The following is a 22,871-nucleotide window of genomic DNA, read 5'->3' on the forward strand; positions in this document are numbered from 1 at the left end:
ATTTGATTATTATGGATAAACTATTAATAAACTATTAAAATGTTCCTGTTTTGGTCCCTTGTATCATGAATATTTCAATTTAGTTCCATATTTTGTAAAATGTTTCTCAAATTCATTCTTCAAATGAATGCCTAACGCAACGATCGTAATGATGTATCTTATTTTTGGTCAAGTATAGTGGATGGAAATCCCACCTTTAAGGTGAATTAATGGAGTATATGGGGTTCGAACTCCGATTCGTACATATATAATGTGATATTCCTACTAACTAAGTTAAACTCGCAGGATGAATGGTAACGAGTTATCTATTAAGTATCTTAGTGTCAAAAATAAGAATAGGAAACATGTATGTAACAATTCATAAAATGCCTTAGGAAAGTTTACTTACACTAGAAAACATGGCAGAGCCAATGATCCATATAGCTATAAAGAAAATCATTATCATTATCTTTATTTAGAATGAAATTAATCTCTTTATTATACACCAAAAGCTAAAACACTAGAAATGCTATGCATATTTATTTGCTTTACTTCACATGTCACCTCACTCATGAGTGATCATGACCTTGGAATTGCATTGAGAGGGAGGCCCTTGTCCAAGTGAAGGGTAAACATGACCTTATACGTCACATTTTCTATTCCATTTGCCAATTTAAATTTGAAGAAATGAAGAATAGCCATTGCTACTATTTTCATTTGTCTGTATGCAAAGTCCTTCCCTAAGCACATACGAGGTCCAGCCTACAATCAAACATTTGGAAACTTATACACCATAATGTATCATAACAAATATAAAGCAAATTCAAAGGAAAATAAAGGTGCAAATTACATGGAATGCTACAAATTTGAATGGTGATTCGGGTTGGAAAATTCCGTTGTTAATCCATCGTTCAGGACGGAATTCCTCAGCATCTTCCCCCCAAATGGATGACATTCGACCCATAGCATAGGCCAAGTAGTACACTCCGTCACCCTTTTCCACTTTGTACCCATCAGGAAGAACATCAGGCTCATCTGCAGTTCTACCATCCTTGAAAAGTAGTATCATAACAAGACACAAAATGATAATCAAAATTTAACATGTAATGTTGTTTATGCAGGTGCATTTTAAAATGGAGAGATAATTAGATAGTCACATGAAGAAATTCATAGAAGGTATATACCAAAGGGAGTACAGGGTACAATCTCAATGTCTCAGTCAATGCTGCATGAAGATAATGCATTTTATCAAGGATGACATCTGTTAAATTAGCAACAAACTCATCTATGTTGCTAAGTTCACTTTCATTGATACAAGTGACATCTTTTATTTCTTGCACAATCTTGTCTTCTACAAGAGGGTTCTTGCATAGCAAGTAGAAGAACCATGAAAGAGTGTTTGCAGTGGTGTCTTTGCCAGCTATCATAAAGTTAAGAATTATATCCCTCAAATACTTATCACTTATAGTTGTTTGGCCTTTCTTGCTCTCCATTAAAAATCTTGATAGTATGTCTTCTTTAACATTCTGAAAAACATAGCAATCACATTTGACTTCAATATTCTTCACATTTGATTGCAACCACAATTTACAAGATTGATTATCATTAACATGATAAATACAACCCAAGTCTTATTTGTACCTTCTGCACTAAGTTACAGTATAATTTTATTTTTTTTACAAAAGTTACCGTATACAATTTTATTTTTTTTGTGGCATTTGTCGTGTGGTTCCCAGGGGAAAAGGGTCCAGTAATACAGAGTTCGGCCGCGAGGTTAGGAAAGTCTGGCCAATAATTGTTTCCACCAGGAATCGAACTCGGGTTCTCCCGAACAATCCGTCCTAGGGGAAGCTCACTAATCACTTGAGCCTAATGTCTTAGTTTACAATATACTAATGTTTATTCCAATGAAAAATAAACTATACTAAAGGGCGGGAAACATAAGGAATTGATGAACTCACATAATCTTGTTGAAGTGCCAACTGTTCCTTTTTGGTGTTTATGACTCCATTCACAAATTCATCTATTAATTTCACATTGCGCTTAAGCTTAGCCTCACCACCAATGTTAAGAAACCTCTTAATGCTCCAAATTGGATCAACATATCGCCAATATATTAAAGCATTTGATTCATCAAAGGCCTTCATGAATTCAGTTCCCTCTTTGCTTGATCCTTCTAGGCAATTCAATTCTGTTCCAAACCCAACCTTGAATATTGAGTCCAATGCACATCTCATTTGTAAGTCCTAACAAAAGAAGAAAAAAATTTGTACATCATGATTTGAATTATAAGATTACATGATACATATAATGTTAACAACTCAAGAGAAAATTTGTTAAAGTAACTCCTATACTAAATATTCTTAGAATCGGGCCCTAACTCAACCCTATAAAACTGAGTTTGTAAGGTGAGAGATGCCACTCTTTATAAATTATGGTCAGACTTTAACTTTAAGTAATGTCTGATCTGGTTTTTCAAATAAATGGTGGGTGAACCGAAATCAGACTCTGATACCATTTTGGAATTGAAAGTTAGGTCTAACTCAACCTTACAAAATCGGCTTGTAAGGTGAGGATTGTCTCTTCTTTATAAACACGTATTCAGGTCATCTCACATATTCGAAAAACCATGTCCCACATTGATTAAAGATAAGGCCTAACTAGAGTTTATAAAGAAGATGAGATTGTCACTTTACAAGCTACTTTTGTAGTGCTGAGTTAGACCAAACTTTTCATTCTAACATAGTATTAGAGTGTCTCCAAAATCCATTGAGCCACTTGCTATCGCACCTCATACTATCAGGTTTGTGTTTATAAAAAAGAAACAATTCTCACCATACAAAATTTTAGTCCCATTATTTTTCAAAATTTTAAAAATTATTTTATTATCCTTATTAAAACAAAAACAAAATTTGATAATTTTATAGGGAAAAACTTCTTACTCAAAAATAACACAACTCTTAAAGAAAGCTTCCTCAACAACAACTTTAACAAAAAATTGAATACTAAGGAAAATAAAACTACTTACTTGCATATCAAAAACAAGTCCTTCATGAGAAAATTCTGATATAACTTTGACCAATTTGGCAGCATTCTTTCTAAAAACAGAACAACTAAAATCTCTAAGAACTCTTGTGGAGAATTCATAGCTAGCAATTTTCCTCTGCTGCTTCCACTTATCACCATCAACGGCAAAAATCCCCTCACCAAAAAGATCAGTTATGATATCTTGATTATACTTACCTTTAGAGTATTTATCAAAATTTGTTTTCAATATATATTCAATATTTCTCACATCTATGGTATACAACTCACTTTGATTTGGAGCAAGAAGCCTCAAAGTTGGATAAGTTTTTGCCATTTGAGTATGATAATCATGGAGTTTTTTGAAGTAGAAAAGTTGGTTGAACACTGTGCCTTTAACAGGTGCATATTTTGGGTCCCCTATGAATTTTCCTTTGAAAATTGTGATCATGATGAAACATATTGTTAGGAAAATTGCTAGAAATGAGAAGGCTATGAAAGTCAACAGGGTATACAACAAAATATCCATTTTTTGTTCTGTTTTTGTTTAGAGGGTATGTGAATTTTGATCATAGAAAAAGTGGCTTTTAAGTTTTATAAATAGGATGCTCCAAAAAAAGTTTGGATTCTTGACCTCTATTAAATATTGTTGAAGTTTTCAATATATAATAATTTAATACTCCTATATAATGAAGTTTTCTACTGTTTTTCAGTTTGTCCCCCAATTTTGTGTATAAGAGGTTCTTAGCTTTGATTGGACAGGATGCTGGTCTGATTTCTAGTTTACAAAACACAAATATAACTGGACTACTCGGGCCCCTTTTCCCTAGAAACTAGAGGTTATAAACAAAAAAAAAAAAAAACCCAAATATCACTTCTTTGAATTACTCAGCAGTATGACAGTCCCATATCCGAACTGTGCCATCAGTACTTCCAGAGAAAAGTTTGTTGGTCCCAACTGGAAGTGTAATTCCTGTGACAAGTTTCTTGTGTCCTTCAAGATTTGTTACTGCTGATAACCGATCACCAGAAAACCAAGAATGCATATCCCGACATTTATCACCGTGCACACAGTTTCCGTTGATCCAATATTTGCATAATTCTGTCGATAAAATAGCTGACGAACTCTGAGAAACTTCGACAACTGCTGTCGATAAAATAGGTGACGAACTCTCAGCAGTTTCGACAACTTCTGTCGATGAAGTATGTGATGAAGTCTGAGAAACTTCTCCGACAACTTGTGTCGATATGGTAGGCGATGAAGTCTGAGAAGGCTCAACAAGTGGTGTCTTAGAAACTGGTTTTGTAAGATTGAGTTAGGCCCAATACTCAATTCTAAGATGGTATCAGAGCCTCTCCAAGATCCGTTAGGCCACCCGATATCGGGCCACCTACCATTTATATCCGCGTACCAAGCCCAATAGTGCTGGACGCGAGGGGGTGTGTTAAGAAGTCTCACATCGGTTGAGAGATGGTCTGACTAAGTGTTTATAAACTATTGGGTTTCCGCTATCGGGCCACCCACCGTTTATATCCACGCACCAAGCCCAAATAGGGCAAAACAACGTCGTTTTAACTTTTTTTTTTTTTTAAAAAAAATGAAACAAAACAACGACGTCGTAGGAATAAGAAAGATTTTTGTTTTTCATCTATTTTTCATTTGGTTTGAATTATAAATTTTATTTTATTTTGACTTGTGATATTTTATATTTTTAATGTGTGAAATTATGAAATATTGAGCAATTATTCATATATTTTTATTTATATATTAATTATAATATATATTTAATTAAAAACGGTTCGACCCCGATTGAACCCGGTCCGACCAATTGAACCTTGAACCGGTGAGCTTGCCGGTTCGATGACCGGTCCGGTTCTGACAACCTTGGTTAAGAGTCCCACATCGGTTGAGAGCTGATCTGACTAAATATTTATATCCTAGAGGCAATCCTCACCTTACAAGCCGGTTTTGTAAGGATGAGTTAGGCCCAATACTCATTTCTAAGATTGCCGGTTTTGTAAGGATGAGTTAGGCCCAATACTCATTTCTAAGATTGTGGTTGAGTATATGCCTCTCAAATTCTAATATGGTATCAAAGTCTATCCTAGATCCATTTGTTGTTTGTTGTGGAGACCTCCCATATTTAGGCCACCCGTTGTTGTTGATCCCACGTTCCAGCTTGTAAGTGTAGTGCAAACCTCAAGCTAGCTTTTGTGGTTGAGTATAGGTCTCCCAAATTCTAATACCTCCCTTGAACTTGATCAATATGTAACTAATACCCCCTCTATTTTCTCACATGACACAAACCTCCCCTCCATTAAAATCCGTTAAATTGCCTTCAGAAACTAAACCCAACTCATGTTTCACGCCTCTTATCCTTAATTTCTTTTGACCTTCGATTTCCTCTAAGAAAATATGTTCATGATGCTTTGTTCTCACCATGAAAGCATGGCATAAACCTCTATGTATCCTTCATCATCGTCAATTTCGTTCTCGTTCCTGTTGTTCTCGGTAACGTTGTTTGCATCTGGTTTGCTCTCGTTGTGCTGCCATCGGTAACACCGTGTTTTCGTCTAATTCATTGTTGCCGCGCTCTCGGTATCGTTTTTCTGTTGCTGTTGTTGTTTTTTTTTTTATTATTTTAAAAATTTCGAAAAAGCTACTACTGTAAAATATTATCAGCTGAGTCGCGGGTGAATATGCTTTCTTTATGACGTTTCACGGTACTACTCAAAATTGTGTAGAGTAGACTATCAACCGTGAAGTCTCCAGGGTAAAACAGCCTTTACAAATTTAAATACCGAATTGCTACTGCACCGTAGAATTCGAGCAGAGATACACCCTTCTCTATTGATTCGATGAATCAATTCAATAATTGATACAAGAGTATCAACTCGATGAAACAACAAAGAAAGAAAAAAAATTCGTGAAAGAAACCAAGCAGAGATAAGGAAAAAATAGTAATTAGAGACTTGTATGAACCGATGAATAACAATGAACAAGGCTGCTATTTATAATACCCGAATTGAGATAGTGGGGAACTGATTTTCTAAATTTTAGGAATTAGTTGAATTTCAAAATTGATCAAAACGTGACCAGATATTTAGGAACAGATTTTGCCTGAGCAACGGATCGCTGACACAGCATCGATGACTTGGTCTCACGCACAATTAACATGTGCGAAAATCAAAGCTCACGCACTTAAAGAACAATAAATTTTTTTCTTTTTCTTAAAAAATTAATATATCACCAAGCTCAAGCCCGGCCAGACGGCGACGAGTGTGTGATATTCGACAAGGAGTGCGTGATCACCTGTTTACAAAACTAGGTACCCCTTGGGGCACACCCCAAGGTGCAATTTTTCATTATATAAACACTACTAAGTGTTGTGTTCCCTCCAATGTGGGACTTAAAATTCCTTTTTTCAAATTCACACTTCACTTAGTTGATAGCTTGTGTTTATACTCTACCAAGTTTCTTCCTTCAATTTCACATCATGTTCCGACAACTGTTCATTCTTATGGTTGTTGATCGATGCCTCTTTTTTTTAACAATGGTTGATGCCTTTTATTTACTCTATTTTCACTTCTTCTTCTTTTTTTTTTTTGTTCATGTTTCAGATTTTTGGGATGCAAAATGGAAAGCAGAATGTGATAAACTTAACCCAGAATTTGTGCAGAATGGAGAACTAGAGCATGTATTTGACAAACTAACGGTGTTAAGTTGCTGTTATGTTGACAAGGTAGGTTTTTTACTATTTTGAAAATCTTAGGGGAGGTTAGTGTCTACTTTAAAAACAGAGGGGGGTGTATGTGTTGTTTAAAGAAACCTCATGGGAGGTGAGTGTAATTTTCCATTTAAATATTATAGTTTAGTGGATGTTAGTGTATTAATTAATTTCTCATTATTATTATTATTTGAGTATTGTATATATAATTTTCATCGAAATGAGACAAGACAAGTTGAGCATCTGGAGTGGGAACATTCCAAAGCTCAAACATGGTGTATTTGAAAGCATCTCTATGTTATTATTTATATTTATAAATAATCAAACGGCCAAATAATATTCATATAGAATTTGTAATTAAATAAATTAAATAACAATGTACTCATAATAAATTAAATTAATTGAGCCTAACTCATCCTTACAAAATCGGCTTATAAGGTGAGGATTGTCACTTGCTTATAAACACTTGTCAAGGCAATTTCACAATCAATGTGGGACTTCTTAACACACCCCTCACGCCCAGCACTATTGGGCTTGGTGCGTAGACATAAACGGTGGGTGGCCCGATAGCGGAAACCTGATAACAGGTGGCCCAACGGATCGGAGAGAGGCTCTGATACCATCTTAGAATTGAGTATTGGGTCTAACTCATCCTTACAAAACCAGCTTGTAACGTGAGGATTGTCAGTTTCTTATAAACACTTGTCGAGGCAATTTCACAATCGATGTGGGACTTCTTAACACACCCCTCACGCCCAACACTATTGGGCTTGGTGCGTAGATATAAACGGTGGGTGGCCCGATAGCGGAAACCTGATAACAGGTGGCCCAACGGATCGGAGAGAGGCTCTGATACCATCTTAGAATTGAGTATTGGGTCTAACTCATCCTTACAAAACCAGCTTGTAACGTGAGGATTGTCAGTTTCTTATAAACACTTGTCAAGGCAATTTCACAATCGATGTGGGACTTCTTAACACACCCCTCACGCCCAGCACTATTGGGCTTGGTGCGTAGATATAAACGGTGGGTGGCCCGATAGCGGAAACCTGATAATAGGTGGCCCAACGGATCAGAGAGTGGCTCTGATACCATCTTAGAATTGAGTATTGGGTCTAACTCATCCTTACAAAATCAGCTTGTAACGTGATGATTGTCAGTTTCTTATAAACACTTGTCGAGGTCATCTCACAACCGATGTGGGGCTTCTTAACTATTATAAAAATGAATGCAATGAGAAGAGCTGCAAAATGTTCTTTTTTTTATATACAACGTTGCAAAATGTTCTTATTCTTGTAGTATAGAGATATGGATACGAAGAAAGATTAGATAAGAAACGGAGCTAAGATCATGAGGGGAAAAAATTAAGTTTAAAGGCAATCCACATAAAAAAAAACTTTATCATAGTATACAACATCCAAAAAGGCATCATAATCAATGATTAAAATAACTAAAACTATGTAACCCAAAAAGAAATGACTAAAACTAAAATTAGTTATAAAAAAAGACACAGTAAGGAATTTCCAATGACCTTGTACTAAAAAAACATTTGATATTTTATAAATATTAAAAATATATAACTATTATTATAGTGCCTTAAAATTTTGAAAGATTTACTTTTCGCGTTCCTTAGAAATCCTCACATGACCCCTGAAATTACCAAAAGAACCTCCTTGCATTCTAGGATGCGATTATTGTTCACACCTTATTTTGCGAATGACAATTTTATTTGACTGGAGTCCAACATCTGCCCCCCATGAATGAAAATATTATGGAAAAAAAGGGTAAATAAGTTTTTACTCCCTGCAAAATATGTCAGTTTTGTTTTACCCCCTACAAAATATTTTTTTTGGATTACCCCCTGCAATATGAAGATTCCATCGTTTACCCCCTGATGGCCAACTGGACATCGAATCCTAATTTTTTGATGACATGGCATGCTTAAGTGGATTTTAATTCATTTTTAATTAATTTAATTATTGACATATAGATAAATATATTATTTGATTATTTTAAAAAAACTAATTTTTATAAAATAAAAAATATTTTAACCCAAAACTCTCTTTCATCTTCATCATCTTCACTCAAAGTTCATCAAATCATCTTTCATCTTCTTCAAACCTAGTGATCCATTATCTTCATCTTCAACAACAACCCATCTTTATCTCTCACATCCTGAATCAAATAAAAAACAACAACAACCCTATCTGATCTCCCTTTCTTTCCCTCTTCCACGACATCATCAACCCCATCTCATCTCTATCTACCAACAAGCTTCTGTATTTTTCACATCCTTCTACTTTCATCATCTACACATGATTCTCCATCACCTTTCTCACTTTCAACTCAAAAAAATCAAAGAAAGAAAGAAAAAACTAAAATCTTGAAATAAAATTAGAATCAAAATCAAACAATAAACTACCAAGATCCAAATTCAAAATTCCTTTAAATCTGAAGATTCCCACCGTAGCCCATAATACAGAAGAAAAGAAAATTTTAAAAAAAAGAAAAGAAAATCATCATCAAACAGCCTAGACGTCTTCTCTTATATAGTAGGTGACCCGACACTGCACCTCACAATATTCTCTACTTCACTCTCTATAGAATTTTTACCTTTCGTGGGAATCGAACCACGTACCCTGGAGTTCATGTACATGTTCAATCTATTCGCACTACCAATTGATGTGTCGATAGAGACCCATAAGTGTCTGATTATGGTTAGTCGGTCGGTTGTCATTTCACATATGTTGGGTTGGTCCTGTTTGGCCTAAGATTGTTTGAAAAGATTGGATGTTATGGGCACCAGAGTTGTTCTATGTTGGACTTATCTTCCCTTACATTCACAACAGAACCACCGCAGAGCTTCATTTTCTCCCTCCAAAACTTTTCGCGTTGCCGCAACTTTAGCCCTTTACACCCCGCCTTTGTGCGTTTTGTTTTCGATTTAGTTGTTCTTAGAAGTTGTTTCCAGCTCTGCGTCTTGTTTAAGCTTTTTTTGTCACCTTGTTCTATCGCATCGCGGTGTTTTCCTTTTAGATCGCGTTCATGGCTTATGCTTTGTGATCCAGTTGTTTTGCATTAGATTATGTTGCTGCTTCTTGCGCTTGGGTTTCAGTTTGGGTTTTGTGCTCTGCTGTGGCTGCTTATGCATCCTCGTCGTATGGTGGTTCTCTTTTGAGCTGGTTTTGTTTTGATAAACAAAATTAAAGTTAAAGATCAATTTGTATCGTTAATTAGTTATTCGACCAAAATGAAAACAATAAATAAGTTAAGGGATCAATTGTCCAATTTAGCATAAAATAAATGGAACTACAGCATCTTAGTCAAAAAAAAAAAAGGAACTACAACATCATAACTTATAGAAAAATCACTTTTACAATCATATAACAATGAAAATAGTAAATAACCAACATGACATTAAAGGATAAATTTATTAAAAATTTAGGATAATTTTACAAGGACTAAAAATAAAAAAAATAAAAAAAATTAAAGGATAAATTTAAAAAATCCTATTTTATAAAGACAAAAAAAAAGAATTTAACCCTAAAAGTTATTATAGTTAAAATTGGGCTCATAAATACAAGCCCATAGAAACAACCGCCGCGATAGCGTACGAATTAAGACAAGACACTGCATATAAATTACTCAAAAACACTTCAACATTGTTCTTAGTCATTTGTATTTAATTCATTCAACGATTATATCTTCGCTCTATCAATCATCTCTCTTTTCACTTCGCTTCAATCTTCGCTTCGCGCCTCTCCACTTCGCGCCTCTCTCTCTGTTCGTTCACTCAGGTAACGCAATTAGGGTTTTCTCTTCTTCACTCTTCTCTCTCTCTGTGTGTTCGTTCACTTAGGTAACGCGATTAGGGTTTTCTCTTCTTCACTCTCTCCGTTACTTGTAGGTGCAATTTTAGGGTTTTTATTTTAGGGTTTCATTTTTTGGTATTGGAATGTTATTGATTGATTGATTGATGATAATAATATATGATATATTCTATGCAGTGTATAATCATGGTCACTAAATGGACAAGAATTGATCGACGAATTATCCCCACAACATGTTATTACTGGTTGAATGGGAGATGCAATCGAAACCCTTGTAGGTTTCTTCACAGCAAACCTCCTATAGTCACCAAGACCGTCAATTGTAATGGAGGAAGGAAGCGATGTTCTGAGTCTGAGTCTGAAGAAAATTCACTTACTAAGCGTGCAGCCACGGTTTGGATTAGGAATAGTGGAGATTGTATTTCTAAGACACCACTTGTTGAGCCTTCTCAGACTTCATCGCCTACCATATCGACACAAGTTGTCGGAGAAGTTTCTCAGACTTCATCACATACTTCATCGACAGAAGTTGTCGAAACTGCTGAGAGTTCGTCACCTATTTTATCGACAGCAGTTGTCGAAGTTTCTCAGAGTTCGTCAGCTATTTTATCGACAGAATTATGCAAATATTGGATCAACGGAAACTGTGTGCACGGTGATAAATGTCGGGATATGCATTCTTGGTTTTCTGGTGATCGGTTATCAGCAGTAACAAATCTTGAAGGACACAAGAAACTTGTCACAGGAATTACACTTCCAGTTGGGACCAACAAACTTTTCTCTGGAAGTACTGATGGCACAGTTCGGATATGGGACTGTCATACTGCTCAGTGTGCTAATGTGACCAATCTTGGTGATGAAGTCAACTCTTTAATCAGCCAGGGCCCTTGGATTTTTGTTGGTCTATCAAATATTGTCAAGGTAAGCGTTTTTGTTCTTATTTTAGTCCAAGACTAGATTTTTTTCATTGTGCATTCTTGTCTTTTATATTGGAGCAATACATTTAAGCTGATTATGTAATTGTGGTTTTTGTGAAGGCATGGAATATTCAGAATGGTTCAGGGTATACTCTTGAAGTGCCTAATGGGCGAGTCCTTGCCATGACTGTTGGCAAAGATACACTTTTAGCTGGTGCAGAGGTAACTACTGACACATTTTTTAATGGTTGTTATCTGAATGAATAAATCAAACATTATAATCTGTATTTAGAAACGGAATGCTTTTTTTGTTCTCTTACTTTTGTAACAGTTATTTTCTATAATCGATCAATTTATCTATAATTTCATTACTTTAACCGCAGGATGGTGTAATTTCTGCATGGAAGGGCAGCTCTGAAGCCAATTCCCCTTTTAAACTGGTTGCATCACTACTTGGCCACTCTAAATCTGTTGTTTGCCTTACTGTCGGATGCCCCAACAAGAGGCTTTTCTCGGGATCCATGGACCACAGTATTAAGGTATTTTTATTGTTATCTTGGAGGTTTCACTGTTTTCTTTTTCTTTCAAATTTTTGTATTTTTTAAGAACCTATATATAAATTAATAGAGTTGTCTGATGTCTAGTTCTTGATACTGATCTAGATTTTGCTAAATATTATTTGTCTTTCTCTTGTGTAATGCTGTAATCCTGTAATAGAAATGCCAATGTCTTTATCTGTTTTCGTCATTGTATATCTTTGGCGGTCTACTGTTCCCCTATGTTAGCTACATATTATTGATTGAGATAGTAATTTATTATTGTTTCATGCAGGTTTGGGATCTTGACACATTTGAGTGTAAAATGACACTCAATGGGCATACTGACACAGTCACATCCCTTATTTGTTGGGGCAACTTCTTACTATCAAGTTCATTGGACTGCACTATTAAGGTCTGGGCTGAAAGTCAAGAGAAAACTTTGCAAGTGGCATATTCGCACAATGTGGAAAACGTAAGTGCATAAATTTTTTATTTTCGTCAAATATCATTTGTTTCTCTCTTTCATTTCTAGGAAACAAGCTGGTATTTGTTTTGTCATGGTCACATAAGCTGTTATTTATTTTGATTACAGGGCATTGTTGCACTTAATGCGATGACTGATGCAGAAGATAAGACTATACTGTTTTGCTCTTGCCGAGACAATTCAGTTCGTCTGTATGAACTACCATCGTAAGTAAACTTGCAACCATTTTATTGTTGTGACTTTGTGTAAACTTAATTTTGCTTCTGACCTGACGTTGTCTGCTTTTACGATTTAAAGTTTTACAGAGAGGGGTAGACTATTTGCTCGACAAGAAGTTAGATCAATCGAGAAAGGTCCTGGTGGACTGATCTTCACTGGAGATGGAACTGGTTTGGTGACTGTCTCAAAATGGTCGGAAGAAGCCAAAGTAGAAGCAGCATAGCATCCTCTTTTGAGTCATGAGCATCAACTCCTCTGTTGATGTGATATGAGTGATTCTTTTAGGCAGGCAGGAGTATATGATCATTTATACAACACTAGAGTTAAGATAGAATCATAAACATTTGTATAGTTAGTGACACAAGTCAATTTATTATTCCATGGTCATTGATTAATTGATTGTAAAAAAATGTATATATATTGAATACAACATTCCAATTCCACTTCTCTTTTATATGCTACTTCAAGTTTTCATTCTTTCTAACCTATGTTATTCTCTCCTGCTTTAACAAAGAAGTGTAGTGAAAGTTATCTCTGTATATTTGCTTTTAATTGAAAGCTTTTATCAATTGGAGCAGTTGTTTGAGGGATACCACATTATCTAAACAATAACTAATTGGAAGCTTTTAATTGTTACAATTAATGACTGTCAGGTAGTGAGTTATTGGTAGCTGTATCTTAGTTGCAGACTGGTTAATTATCTCTCAAGCGGCTAATGTAAATAGTAAAAATTCAAAAATTTCATCAACAAAAAAAATTGTATAAATTCAAGACCATGTATTTTAATTTTAATCAAATCAATCAATACAATTCATTTCCCTTATTCTCATTGTAGGTAATATAAGACTAGTTATAATATATGAAGCAATAGTTAAAGCAAACACAAACGCACCGAAGATATTGATAATAATTTGAGAAAATGAAAGTCATTGAATGATATTTTACCGATGGGTGTTGTATCGGTGTCGAAAATTGTTACATGTTGGACGTTGCATATCCCTTCAATTAAATTAACGGATTTATGGAATTTAAATTAACGGAGCTTAGAATAGGTCAAGCCTATATGGACGCTACAAAATCAAATTGTTCAATGAGGATTGCCAGAGTAATATAATCACGACTTTGGTAATAGTTGCAAGCAATGTGAGGCTAGTCCACCCTTTTGACCTAACTGACACATTAATGGTTCTGAAGGTTACAGCAAAGGCAGCAGAAATTAACGTGACAGGGAGCGGACTACAGTTAAGGCGGAGTTTCGATCACGGACTAAGATTAAGGTGGAATTTCAACAACTTGCATAAGAAAAAGCTCACCTGATGCAAGATATCCACAAGAGCCTGCAAGTACTGTTTGATTTGGCGAAGTCTGGCTATGCCGAAGTCATAAAGACAAGCTTACATTTCTGAGTTCAACAGAACATTTTCGGTTCTCACATCTCTATGCCTTATCTTTGTCAAAGTACTAATAAAAACTTCTATATATCTTCAAAATTCTATTTGTATAGATGCATGTTTACCACTGCTTCAAAATAGCTTCAAAATACTTCTATGCCTTATCTTTGTGGAGTTTCTTCAATGCAACTATCTACCACTATGTAGCTTTGCTTTGTAGACACTACCATAACCACCAATTCCTATGCAATATTTGATGTTAAAATCCTCTGTTGTTTCAATTATGTCTCCACATGCATAGTTCCATATTTGATAAAGTCACCATTCTTCGTATCTTTTGTCTTAGACATGAAACTAAAAGGCTTCCACCAGCATAGGAACACATACAAAGTGCAATGAAAAACTATAAGTAAAATGAAAATCTTCATTGATAAGTTATGTCATTTTTACTCTTACTTTATTAAGAAAGAAAAAATATATTTAATTAATGTTTTAGCTTTAGTGAGGGTACAAATGATAAAGTATCACTAGCTAATTGTGCATTGGTTTCTTAAGAGGACTGGAGATTTGAGACAAAACTAAAATGATAAAAGGACCAAAGATTTAGGAGGAAGGAGTAATTAACTTTGTTTTTGTTAAGTTTTTACCACATTTTGGTCCTGGCAAGTTAATTAATACAAAATTTGATATTGCCACAGTTTGGATTGATATTGTCTAATAAATAAGTTTGGAATGTTTTTTTTTTTAATTTATGTAAAATAACTTATACAAACTAACTTATTAAGGTACTTTATAAACAACAGTTTATGAGGATACAATTTTAGCTATTAAAAACTTATAAATTAACACAAAAATTTATATATAGATTTATGATTTAGTGTTTTTTCGTGTTTAACCTTTTGGTTATTAGAGTAATTCATTAATCGGTTGAATTCAATCATTTAATTAGTTATAGTTTAATGTTTTTAAATAAAGGTAAAATTGAAATAAAAATATTATAACTTTTTCATTCCGCTCACTTTCCAAACGATGGAGTGGTAATTTTTCTCATTCTATCACTAAATATCCAAACATTAATGGAACGAAATTTTTGTTTCATTCCGTTCCACTCCTTTCTATTATGTTTCATTCTGTTTTGTTCCATTCTATAACATCAATCCAAACAGAGCCGAAGTAGAAAATAAGGAGAAGTTGGGTCAAACACAATTTTTTACTACTTTTAAAAAGAAGAAAAAAAAGTCGAAAATAAGCAAGGGCAAACGAAACTTTAAGTCTATTTTGATAAAAAGGAGATTAACATCTAGAATTATTTGACACTAAGTAAAAAATATATTCATGGAGAAACCAAATTAAAAAACATTTGACGGATACTAATTTAATATTAAAAGAGGCATAGTTAAAAAAAAAAATTAAGAGACGTAAAAGAAATTTTTTTTTTTTTATAAGCAATCTTCTCCTTTACCGGAACTTGAATCTTGAATTTCATGCTTCTTAACCTTTAATTCAATTAGTTTAATTAGTTGAGCTACTCATTTCACCCAAAAATAAATTTAGTGGTTTATTAGGAAAATAGTGACGGTGAATGAATATGGAGACCAACACATTGTATAACATTAACAGTATAAGTGATAAGTGATGTGATAATACTAACTACCAAAATGCAAATCATAGACCAGCCAAACAATCATTCGATTCACAGGGTTACATTAATTAAGAGGTGTGTTATTTGAATAATATTTTTTACAACCAATGAACAAGCAAAATTATTAAAAAAAACTAAAATGAAGTTGTAAGAGGGATTGTCCATTAGATTGTTCTAAAATGGTTGTCAACGTAACATTTCTCATTAATAAATGAGTGTGTCATTCTGCCTACCTTTTTCTTTTTATATTTTAATGGCTAAAATTTTACCTTTTAAAATCAATAACAACCGTGAATACCGAGGTTCGAACATCGGTCATACATATATAACATGCAATGTTCCTACTAACTTATCAATGTTCATGGAGACGTACCTTTTCCCCTTTTTAATTATTTTCCCAAAATATAATTATTGAATTATATGCGTAAAGGCGGAGGTTCAAATATATTAGACACTCCACTTATTTATTTTAAGGGTAAAATTTCTAACTATTAAATTACTTGATCAAAAATAAAATATAAAGTATACTTCACTTTTATTAAGAAAATTTATAATATAGTTAATGTGTATATTTTTTATCTATGATGTGCCTAATTGGTCTTTCTTCATTGTTTATCAGAACACTTAGTGATGTTAATTAGAGATTTATTTGAAAGAAAAACTAATAAATGTATCTAATAATTTAAAAAATAGTTTCGTGAACTTAGTTCAGTTGGTAGAGACATTGCATTTAGTATGCAGGGGGGTCAGGGTTCAAACTTCAGCTATCCCACTTATCCATCTTAGGGGTAAAATTTCTAAGCAATAAACTACTTGACCAAAAACAACAAAATTTAAAAAATAACTTATATTTAAGTACACCTTTTTATCAACTCTATTCTCATATTTAACGTCAGAAAGAGTAAAATTTATTTTGTTATTTTCACATATTAAGAAAAGTTAATTCTCTAATGAATGCCTAGATTTTATATATGAATATTATAAAATTGCTTTTTGAATATTAAAAAAGATTGATGACTCTCTATCTCACAATAACTATTTTTTTAGATAGTCTAGTAGCTTAAAATTTCACTTTTAAGGTGGATAAGTGGGGTGTCCGGAATTCGAACCCCGGTCCCTTAATATAAAATGTGGAAAATGAAGTTGATGATGTTTATTTTGTGCATTAAGGCATTCCTTGCCTTGCCGTTACATTTTAATTTAAGTGGAAAACCAAAGATCAAGATACTTAAGACCAAGCCCTCACACTGCCGTGACAGAGCCAGAAAATGCAATCCTAGTGTCTAAAAATATTGCCACGGCTGCCCTGCACTCAACATTTGTCAGTTTTTGATCTTTATATTTCAATTTTTATGGCAGCAATGAGTAGTTATGTTGATCTTATGTACGTTTTTTGGTGACTTAGTGGCTATATATAGCCCTCATTTGGCTTTGTAAAATCATCATGCCAAGTTTGTAATAGTACATATTATCAAATAAAAGTCTTTTGTTTATTTTTTGTTTGTTCTTTTTTGTATGTTCTTGTTGTTGTTTATATTCATAGTGTGGCCATGTCAAGGTGTTAGTAGTTTATAGTGTAGGTTTGTGATCATTTTCCTATGTATTGTTGTTGATTGTGATTACTATCATAGAAGGTAGATGTTCTTGTTGAATATTCCAAGGTATTGGTGAAGAACTGATAGGCGAAGTCAGTACGTCGATCTTCTATCATCTATGAGGGCGTATTGCGCAAACCGTGCGTTTGGGGGTGTGCGGGTGGTTGAATGTATGGTTACCTAGAGCAATTGACGACCGTTGTGAGAATGGTGACGGTGGAGGAGAGACTTTTACAACCTATAGTTTGCTTTTAAAAAGAAGGATTTCACATGACAAATGTATGTTTGGAAAATGGTTTTAAAACTTGTGTTATAGATAAAATCTATGATCTTAGGAGTACATGTTACTCATTATAGTCTCTATGAGTACTCTTTTTATTACGTGTTCTTGTGAGTGTATCAATTTCCCTACCAACCGAGTTAAGTTCATAGGAAACCTCACAATAACTATGTTATTTGATCATTAACACATAATACCAAAAATGATAAATAAGAGAAAATGATGATTTTACTTTAACCTAAAAGATATAACAATAATATTATGTGAATATCTAAAAAAAACTTTGGAGTATATACTCTGATTTTTCCAAAAAGTTTTTCACCTTTAAGCAAAAGCTTTTTCCTTTCCCCCTCACACTACCTCATCGAATTTAGAACATCGAACATGATTTGCCACGCCAAAAAATAAGCTTGTCACGTCATGAATGATATTGTCATATCAACAACAAAAAGAACTCAACATTGAAATATTGAATGATAAAGGGTGGAAATGTTTTTTTTTTGTCCACGAAGGGTGGAAAATTTTAAACGTTGTGAAATATATAGAAGTCTAAAAACTCGGATAAAAAATCTCTATTTTTTTTTTTTTTTTACATTTATCATTAGTTTAATCTGGTTTAGGGGGTCAATTTTAGCATCAAGTAATTTCAATTCCCTCCCGGTTGCAGTTGTAGGAGATCGAATTGTGGTCCTCCCTATCAAGTTTAGTGTCAATCACTACTGAACCAACTAAAAATCTCTATTGATCTCAAAAATATATTACATCATCAATTAAGAAGCAAAATAATAGTGATCCACAAAAACAAAATTTCAGAAATGCCAAGCACTTCCAAATACACCACTTTCAATATTCAAGATACATCACACCTTGGAACTGCATATAGAGGGAGGCCTTTGTCAATGTGAAGAGTGAACATAGTTCTATATGTCACATCATTTGTTTCATTTGCCAATTTAAACCGAAAGAATCGAATAAGTGCCATTGATACTATTTTCATCTGCCTATATGCAAAATCCTTTCCTAAGCAGATACGTGGACCAGCCTGCAAATATGTCAAATATTTAAATCTCACTCAAGAAGTGGTAAAAGAATAATTAGAAATTAGTCTTTGAAATTGTAAAATTGTATTAATTTAATTCTTTATATTATCGGTATTTTAAAATGGTTCTCAAAATTGTAAAATTTTAATTAAATTCGTTCATTTATTGGTATTCATAGATATATTTGACAAAACAAAATATTGAGATAAAGAGACAAGTGGACTGTTTGGATTGACTTATTTAACATTATTTATTGATATAAGTGTTGTGACTCTTTGAAAGAACTTCCGAAAATAGCTTATGACAATTTAGTAAGATTATTTCAGCTTATTTTTATAATTTCTCCAATATAGCTTATGAAAACAACTTATGAGAATTTTATAAAATTATTTCAACTTGTTTTCATAAGTTCTCCAATATAGATAATGTTAGAAGTCCCACATGGGCTAGAGATATGACATAGATAGTCTTTATAAGTGTAGTGCAAACCTCAACTCTTAAGCTAACTTTTATAGTTGAGTATAGGCCTTCCAAATTCTAATTGATAACATATGGGTTGTTTATCCAAATAGGCCCAAACCTTTATAACATTTTATAATTCAAATATAATTTTGAAATATTGGCAAGGTGGATAACTAGATTGATACATATCTACAATTTCAAGGAAAAATAGATCATATATATTTACTCAAATTATAAGAATTAATCTTAGGTTGAAAGAATAGTGACACTTACATGAAAAGCTATGAATTTGAATGAAGATTCAGGTTGAAAGATTCCATCTTTGAGCCATCTTTCAGGTATAAATTCTTCAGCATCATCCCCCCAAATGTAAGGCATTCTGCCCATAGCATAGGACAAGTAGTACACTGTTTCTCCCTTATTTACTATGTAGCCATCAGGAAGGATGTCATGTTCTTCTGCTGTCCTACCATTCTTGTATCACAACAAAAAAATAAAATAAAATAGGGGATATATAAAATTTCGGATTTTAAAATAGGGGATAAAATTCTGATTTTTATTCAAAATAGGGGAGGTAAAACTGCATTTAAGCCTAATTTTTATATTGAGTGAATCACTAATTTAGTTCTTTGTATTGTAAACGTGAACAATTTAATCTATAAATTAATGAAATTCTAATATGAAGTAATACCTCTATCCCTAATTATAAGACTCTGTTTGATCACAATTTTGATCACTAATATCTTTAATTGTCTATTAGTAAAAATTATAAAAATTTAATTTTTAAAAATACTCATCAAAACAAATTGAACAAGATCTTATATGCTAATATTTACATTTATATATTATTGAAAAAATACGGTCAAAACAAGGTAAATGAATAGTACATTTTTGTCGAACAAAGTCTTATAATTAGAGACGGAGGTAGTATATATTAGAAAATATTTTATTGTATTAATTTTTCTTTTGGTCAGTCATTTTATTCCTTAAAAAAACTGTAATATAATAAAAAAATTGCAATTTCAAATATCATTTTAAAATTTTATTAATTTTGAAAAATAAATTATGTGACACCTGCATTTTGAAGGACTAAATTAGTGATTCGATTAAAAAAAAGACAGTTTTAATTGCAAATATTGCTTCGTCAAAAAATAAATAAATTGCGATAATTGCAGGGTTGACTTGATCCATCTCAATGGACATAATAATTTTAATAGGACTAGTTTATGTAAATACATAAATAATTATGATAAAAAAGAAGTCAAGAGCTCTAAATTCATGTACTTCTATATTCAAAATGCTTTGGACTTAATTGGACTACGAAATTTTTCTATGATGTATGGACACTTTTCGGATTTAGCGTGTTCCAGTGTTTAACACGTGTAATGTGTTGGTGTCTGACACACCAACACAAAACTAACACATGATTGCATTGAATTATGTCATTTTCTCAAAATATTATTAGTGTCAACATGTCAGTGTCATGTCCGTGTTTGTGACCGTGTTTCATAGAAATTGATGGTTTTTTCAATTAGATTTTTAGAACTCACCATTGGAACAGCAGGATATAGCCTCAATGTCTCTGTTAATGCAGCATGAAGGTAATGCATTTTATCAAGGGTAGCATCAGTAATATTGGTCACAAATTCATCTAAATTGACTTGACTTTCTTGCATAGTAGAAGTAATATTTATCACTTCTTGTGCCACTTTTTCTTGTATAAGAGGGTTCTTGCAAAGCATGTAGAAGAACCATGACAAAGTGTTGGCACTTGTGTCTTTTCCAGCAATCATAACGTTTAGAATTATATCTCTCAAATATTTATCAGTCATATTTGAAGGGTCCTTTTCACTTTCTAGCAAAAACCTTGAAAGTATGTCCTCTTTATCACTCTGGTAAGAAATTAACCACCACAAACATTTTTGTTACCAAGAGATTGGGCAATGCATAAATAAATTTGTTTAAATTATATTTTCGCCCCCCTAAATTTTACAAACTTGCGATTTTGACTTCCTAGCTTTTATAATAACATTTTTGGCCCCTTAACTTTAAGCCATTTTATAAGTGGCCGACCCCCACTGATTTTGATCAAGTCAACACACACGTTGACATTGACTCATATGTCACGTATGCATGTTTTGCTGCATGGACAGTGACTAATATGTCAAGTCAGCATGTGTGGCAAGACATGGCGACATGTGCATTAACTTGGTCAAAATCAGTGGAACAAAAGTTCTATTATGAAAGTTAGGAGGCCAAAATCAGATGTTTGTGAAAGTTAGTAGGCCAAAATCGGATGTTTCTGAGATGTCTTATGTGTATCGTTTAGATGTCGTACAAATGTGACATGTACCTAAACATTGAATATATAGAATCCATATAAATCACACATGATGGAAGTTGTTGAACTTACAAAATTATCCTTTTGCAAGGATAGAAGATTCCTTTTGGTCTCGATTAGACTGTGCACAAAATCATCAATTGTTTCTATGTTCTTCTTAAGGGAAGCCTCTGATCCAAAATTAAGAACCCTTTTCAATTTCCAAAAGGGGTCCAAATAGCGTTTGAATACAAAAGCATTTGAATCATTAAAAGCTTCCATGAAAACATTTGCCTCTTTGCTTGATCTCTCCAAACAATGCAACTCCACTCCAAACCCAACTTTGAATATGGAGTCCAAAGTGCATTTCATTAATATATCCTACAAAAATAAATTAAAATTATAGTAATTTTTGGCTTTCCTACTTTATTTCATAGATGTTCATTCCTAGGCATATGTTGTTATTTGAGCACCCCATATCTTGAAATTGGGTCAAATATGATCAAAGTAGTCCATACATAAGATTTGAACTTTTTCAACTTTTTTTTTAGGTTGGGTTAGAAAAGTCCAAAAGTAGTCTAAATCTCATAATTCATGTGATTTTTTTTTTGTCATTCTACTAATTTTCTCGTGCACCCTACGAATTTAAAAAAATACCCATATCCGCTACTTAGGTAGCGGAACACCCTACGAATTCATTAAAATACCCATGTCTTCTACTTTGTTTGTCCTAGAGGAATCTCATTAACCCCTTGAGCGTAATGTCTTAGTTCAACTTGGAATATTTTTAAATGTAAACAAATTCTAATTAGCAAGTATATAAGCCACCATTAAATTGATTAGACAAACTTACTTGTATATCAAAGACCAATCCAGCATTAGAAAACCCCAAAACAACTCTAACCAACTTATCAGCATTCCTTCTAAAAACATTGCAACTAAAATCTCTAAGAACTCTAGTAGAAAACTCAACACTAGCAAGCTTCCTTTGATGTCTCCATTTATCATCATCAACAGCAAAAATCCCATCACCAAAAAGATCAAAAATAGTATCATGGTTAAACTTCCCTTTGGAATATTTATGGAATTGTGTTTTGAGTATGTGCTCAACATTTCTTGTGTCACATGTGTAAATCTTGCTTTTTTTAGGCGCAAGAAGCCTAAAAGTTGGATTGGTTTGAGATATTTTTGTTAGGTAATGAAAGAGTGTTTTGAAGTTGATTATTTGGTTAAAGATTGTTCCTTTTACTGGTGGATATTTTGGGTTTCCTATGGATTGTCCTATGAATGTTGTGAGTGTTAGAATTGAGAAAAAAAGGAAAAAACATAGAAATAAAATCGAGGTGAAATAAAACATGATTAAGAACAACATGTTCAACATCTTAATTTTTTTAGTGAGTTTGTGTCTAAGTTAGTGTGAG

At 33.3% G+C, this 22,871-nt stretch overlaps 3 protein-coding genes across 3 annotated transcripts; 1 reads left to right on the plus strand and 2 right to left on the minus strand.

The window, feature by feature from the left end:
* Nucleotides 1–287: 287 nt before the first annotated feature.
* LOC123900118 (cytochrome P450 704C1-like) lies at nucleotides 288–3,638 on the minus strand. The gene is made up of 5 exons (XM_045951442.1): nucleotides 3,008–3,638; nucleotides 1,941–2,225; nucleotides 1,164–1,505; nucleotides 830–1,030; nucleotides 288–741 (listed from the first exon to the last, which is right to left on the minus strand). The coding sequence occupies exons 1-5, from the start codon at nucleotides 3,530–3,532 to the stop codon at nucleotides 559–561; spliced, it is 1,536 nt and encodes a 511-aa protein (XP_045807398.1). The 5' UTR covers nucleotides 3,533–3,638; the 3' UTR covers nucleotides 288–558.
* Nucleotides 3,639–10,343: 6,705 nt separating this feature from the next.
* LOC123897649 (zinc finger CCCH domain-containing protein 48-like) lies at nucleotides 10,344–13,181 on the plus strand. The gene is made up of 7 exons (XM_045948365.1): nucleotides 10,344–10,528; nucleotides 10,739–11,482; nucleotides 11,599–11,700; nucleotides 11,862–12,017; nucleotides 12,310–12,489; nucleotides 12,610–12,707; nucleotides 12,799–13,181. The coding sequence occupies exons 2-7, from the start codon at nucleotides 10,748–10,750 to the stop codon at nucleotides 12,941–12,943; spliced, it is 1,416 nt and encodes a 471-aa protein (XP_045804321.1). The 5' UTR covers nucleotides 10,344–10,528; nucleotides 10,739–10,747; the 3' UTR covers nucleotides 12,944–13,181.
* A 5,167-nt stretch (nucleotides 13,182–18,348) lies between these two features.
* Nucleotides 18,349–22,832, minus strand: LOC123897650 (cytochrome P450 704C1-like). Its single transcript, XM_045948366.1, has 5 exons — nucleotides 22,304–22,832; nucleotides 21,544–21,831; nucleotides 20,681–21,022; nucleotides 19,404–19,604; nucleotides 18,349–18,670 (listed from the first exon to the last, which is right to left on the minus strand). Exons 1-5 carry the CDS (start codon nucleotides 22,829–22,831, stop codon nucleotides 18,479–18,481), a joined length of 1,551 nt encoding a protein of 516 aa, XP_045804322.1. The 5' UTR covers nucleotide 22,832; the 3' UTR covers nucleotides 18,349–18,478.
* Between the last annotated feature and the right edge of the window lie 39 nt (nucleotides 22,833–22,871).

This window comes from Trifolium pratense, linkage group LG7 (assembly GCF_020283565.1).
Source record: "Trifolium pratense cultivar HEN17-A07 linkage group LG7, ARS_RC_1.1, whole genome shotgun sequence".
Taxonomy (NCBI): domain Eukaryota; kingdom Viridiplantae; phylum Streptophyta; class Magnoliopsida; order Fabales; family Fabaceae; genus Trifolium; species Trifolium pratense.